Genomic DNA, 4292 nt, shown 5'->3' on the forward strand with positions numbered 1-4292 from the left:
ACGGGGCGGTGCCGGTGCTGAGCGGCCTGACCGCGCTGCTGCTGCCAGAGACCCAGCACCTCCCGCTGCCCGACACCATCCAGGATGTGCAGAACCAGTGAGTAAACCAGAACCCAGAGCAGGTGGGCCTGGCCCCCACCCCATCCCTGGACAGAGGAGAAGCAGAGGCCCAGAGAGGGAGAGGATTGGCCGAAAGCACACAGCACATCTGTGAGAGAGTGGAGGCCAAGGGCTGGGTCTCCCGACTGACAGTGTGGATTGTGTACCCTGTTCTTCAGTCTACTGTTTGAGGCCCAAATGGCCCAGCTACCCCAGCTCCACCTTGAGAGAATCAGGGGGAGGGAGTAGAGCCCTATGTAAGGGGGGAGCCGAGGGCAGGATGGCCATTGTTGGGGTCTTCACTGGCCCCAGACTCTACTACTCTAGCCCCAAGATGTCCTCAAGGCTGTCACTGCCCATCGCCCTCCACCATGTGCTCAGGGCCCTGAGAGCAGCAGGATCTGCTGGATCCTCAGGATGGACCCAGGTCAGAGGTCAGGGGTCACTGCACCTTCACAACACAACCCGTCCGCATCTTTCCTGAACAGGTCAGTAAAGAAGGCAACACACGGTGCCCGGGGGCCTGCTGTCCTGAAATCCACGCAGTTTTAGGTTCCTGAGAGCCTGCGAGGGGCCCGGGAGGAGCCTGCTGTCCCCCGCTGACGGCAGGAGAGCAAAGGCCTGGATTTCCGGGGGGCCCGGGGGCTGCCCCTCCAGCCAGCCCTGCTCTCACCGAGGAGCCGCCTTCAACACAGAAAGGGCAAAGGATGGTGTGATTGGCAGGAGGCCACTTAACCTTCACTCATGGGTGCAAAGAGGAGCGAGGCCAGGCCTGGGGGACGGGCCAGCCTGTCGATCCCGGCTGCCCTCTTGCTGCCCGGGCTCAGCGGGCTCCAAGGCGGATCGTCACCCGTGTCAAAGCCTCCCAGCTTCTCACCCAGCCTGAGGCCTCGCAGTGATGGAATCTTGGCTCCTCAGCTTCACCCGAAAGGCGGCTCCTGCTCCCCCCCGCCACACACACACACACACTCCAGCCACACAGCCAGTCCCACCCGGCGGCCATGTCTTCTGCCTGGAATCCCCCTGCCACCTTCTCTACAAACGCCCACAGCCTCCCAGACCCAGGCCAATGTCCTCATTCCAGGCCCCAGGCCCAGCCCGAGGATCTAATGAAACCCTTACCCACGGCCCCGGCCTGAGAGTTCCCGGAGGGGCGGGGTGTCCCCAGGTCCCACTCAGAGGCGGGCGAAGGGGCACAGGTGGGAGGGAGACGGGAGCGTGAATAAAGGAACAAATGACTGGCCCTCACCGACTCAGCGATGGGCCCGGGTCTGCCGGGTGGGGCTCCCGGCTGGGTGGCCCTTTCCCAGGCCCTGAGCGGCTGCCCTCTCCCACCCCCGTTGTGGGCCAGGCACCAGGCTGGCACCTCAGGGCTTCATCTCATTCCATCTTTTCCTGAAGCCTCTGAGGCAGACTTTGCCGTTTCACAGATGGGAAAACTAAGGCTCCCAGAAGCAGACTGCCCGTCACACTCAGCCAGGAGGGGCCGAGTCAGGAGTCAGCCCTGGGCTGCAGGCGTCCAGAGCCCAGCTCAGGCCTCAGGTCCCGCGGCCAGCAATGCTCCGCGAGGGCAGGGGCCTCCCCTCAGAACCAGCGAGGTCCCTGCAGGGTCCCCTGCACCAAGTGGCCTGAGGGGCCTCGCTGCCGTCCTTCCAGGCTGTCACAAGCTTCCGGGACCCAAGGCCCTGCCCCTCTGGGCCACTAGGGAGTGTCATCACCCTGGCCGAGTGCACACCCTGCGGAGGGAAGACGGGTGCCCCCTTGGCAGCAGCCACGGGCCTGCATCACAGCTGGGCGCAGCCCTGATGGCAGGCCTTCCCTTGGGGCACCACGAGCTCCATGTCCACCTCCAGGAGGGGACATCCTCCCAGAAGAGCCCAGCACTGGCCGAGCTGGTGTTCCCTCCCTGGGGGCTTGCAGGGCAGGGCTTCCAGGTCCAAGGCTTCAGCCAGACTTCACGGCTAGCTCCCCCCCACCCCAAACCTTTCCTTGTTCCCCCCCAGGCGGACTCTCCTGACACATCCCCGAGTACAAACTGCCACGAGGGGCGGGCCTGGAACTTCTGCCACCCCCGGGCCAGCCAGACCCCGAGGGCCCAGCTCAGGCCCAGGGCTAACACCAGGGGCCCAAGGCCAAGGAGGTGAGCCCGAGGGGACCATCTCCTGCAGATGGGTAAACAGAGTCAACGGCAGGTCCGGGAATCTCTCCTCCTACAGCCAAGCCTTTGAGCCACCCCCGGGCCGGGAGCTCTGCCTCCCTGTGCACAGGGGCACTCGGCCCGCAGTCCCCCGGCTCCTGCACGGCCCCCTCCAGCCCCGATTCTGATGGGCTGTGCAGACTGTTCTAGAATTTCTGAAGTAAGGATGCTCCTTCCCTTCTTGCCACCCAAGGACACCTGCCTGCCTGTTTCTTCTTTGGCTGGTGGTGACGGGCAGGGCGCCTGGGAAAGTCTCCGTCCCTTGGACAGAGCAGCGGCGGAGGACCCAGGGCAAGGCCAGCGCCTGCTCGGGGATAGGACAGCCTGGCAAGACTGTCCCAAGCCAGGGCCTCCGCCAGGCGTCCACAGGGGGCTGGAGCTGGCCTTGGGGATGCTGACCTCAGGCTCCGACTGAGCAGTGAGGGAAAGGGGGACCAGAGCCTCCCGCTCCTGGAGGGGCTGGTTAGGAGGCCAGGAGAGGACAAGGCCATGGAAACCCACACCCAGGCAACTGGGGGAGGACCCGCTCTCCTACCCTTGATAGGACTCTGGGGGAGGACTCCAGGACCCCTGAGGCTACACCCCATGGTGGGGAGGGTCCCAAGACAAAGGCTGCATCCCAGGAGGGAGGGGAGCTGAGCCAACGGGGTGGGGCTCCAGCAGGGATTGAGCCCAAGGGCCTGGGGGGGTGTCTAAGCTGAAACATGGACCAGGTCTGTGAGCTGGAAAATGCAGACGAGCTGGGCAGAAGCAGAGCTGCCGTGGAGGGAAACAGGATGAATCAGGCAGGGAAGGGGGATGGCGAGCCAAGGGCGCGAGAAGGCAGAGCGTGGCTGAGCCAACTCTAGTGTTCAGGGCTTGGGGTCCACCACCACCACCTGCACTCGGCTCTCCTGAGGGTGCCTGCCACCCGGCTCACCTGCCACCCCACCTCGCAACCGGGGGGGGGGGGGGGGGGCTTAACGAACAGACCTGGCGGAAGAGCTCAGTCGGTCAGAGCATCGCCTTAAAGTGCAAGGATGCGGTTCTACTCCTGGTCCAGGCACAGGCAAGAACCAACCAATACTGTTTCTCTCTCCCTCTCTCCCTTCCTCTCTTTCTAAAACAACAAAAACCAAGAGCCGCCTCTCAGCTCGTCAGGCCTGTGGGCCTATTTAGTGTCTCCTCGAAGGAGCAAACCCCTAAGGTGTGCTGCGTCCACTTCCTTCTGCAGCCCAGGCGGTGCCCACGGCCAGTCAGAGTGGACCCTGGAGGTTGTGGTGGGCACAGGGCCCTCACCCCTCAAGCTGCGGAAGGAGCAGACTTGCAGTCAGGCAGGACCAGGGGCAACTCTGGACCCAGCTCCTGACTCACCCACCTGGAGACCTGGACCAGGCAGGGATGCTCTCCCCACCCAGGAACAGCACTGCCCCAGGGCTGCGGTGACCCCAGGGGCAACTCCACGCTCCCGCCCCTGCCCCCGGGGCCTCGTCCCCATTTGAAGGAGCGGAGGTCCTCCAGGGTCGACCCAACCAGGGCCAGCGACCAGCCGGGCTGCTTCCTGCCCCGTCAGCTGCGCGACAAAGACAAATTGGACAAAGACAAATTGCCCCCGGAGCCCAACGCCATGCTCGGCCCCAGAGTTTGGGAGCTACGTAACGTACCGAGGCTCACGGCCAGCCCCCAGCCCGGCGCCAGGGCCAGGTCCCAGCGGCCCCCACCCCGAACAAACGGCACGGGGCCTTCGGATTTGGAAAGTTTTTGTTTTCTTTTCCCACACATTTCCGGGGTTGGGGTGTTTTCCAAGACTTAGACACATTTGTTAACAAAGAGAGAAAAAAACTGGGGGAGCAGGGAGCCCGTGGGCAGACGAGTGACCCCAGCAGTGGGAGGGCACTGCCTCCTCTCTCCCCTGCTGCCGGCGCCCGGCGGGTGCCAGGCTGCTGCTCGGGCATCTGGATATTCGTCTTTAATATAATATCTTCATTTGCCTTCCCTCCCCCCGCCCCCCACCTGC

General features: G+C 64.1%; 1 protein-coding gene across 1 annotated transcript in view; it reads left to right on the forward strand.

Annotated features, from left to right (window-relative positions):
- Positions 1-651, forward strand: part of SLC22A12 (solute carrier family 22 (organic anion/urate transporter), member 12) — a 5766-nt gene extending 5115 nt beyond the window's left edge. The window contains exons 10-11 of the mRNA XM_014538203.1: positions 1-97; positions 588-651. The exon at positions 1-97 is cut by the window's left edge and continues 5 nt beyond it. Of these exons, the coding sequence (XP_014393689.1) occupies positions 1-97; positions 588-651 (161 nt within the window). The remainder of the gene's footprint in view (positions 98-587) is intronic.
- Positions 652-4292: the final 3641 nt, after the last annotated feature.

This window comes from Myotis brandtii, unplaced genomic scaffold, assembly GCF_000412655.1.
Source record: "Myotis brandtii unplaced genomic scaffold, ASM41265v1 scaffold187, whole genome shotgun sequence".
NCBI lineage: Eukaryota > Metazoa > Chordata > Mammalia > Chiroptera > Vespertilionidae > Myotis > Myotis brandtii.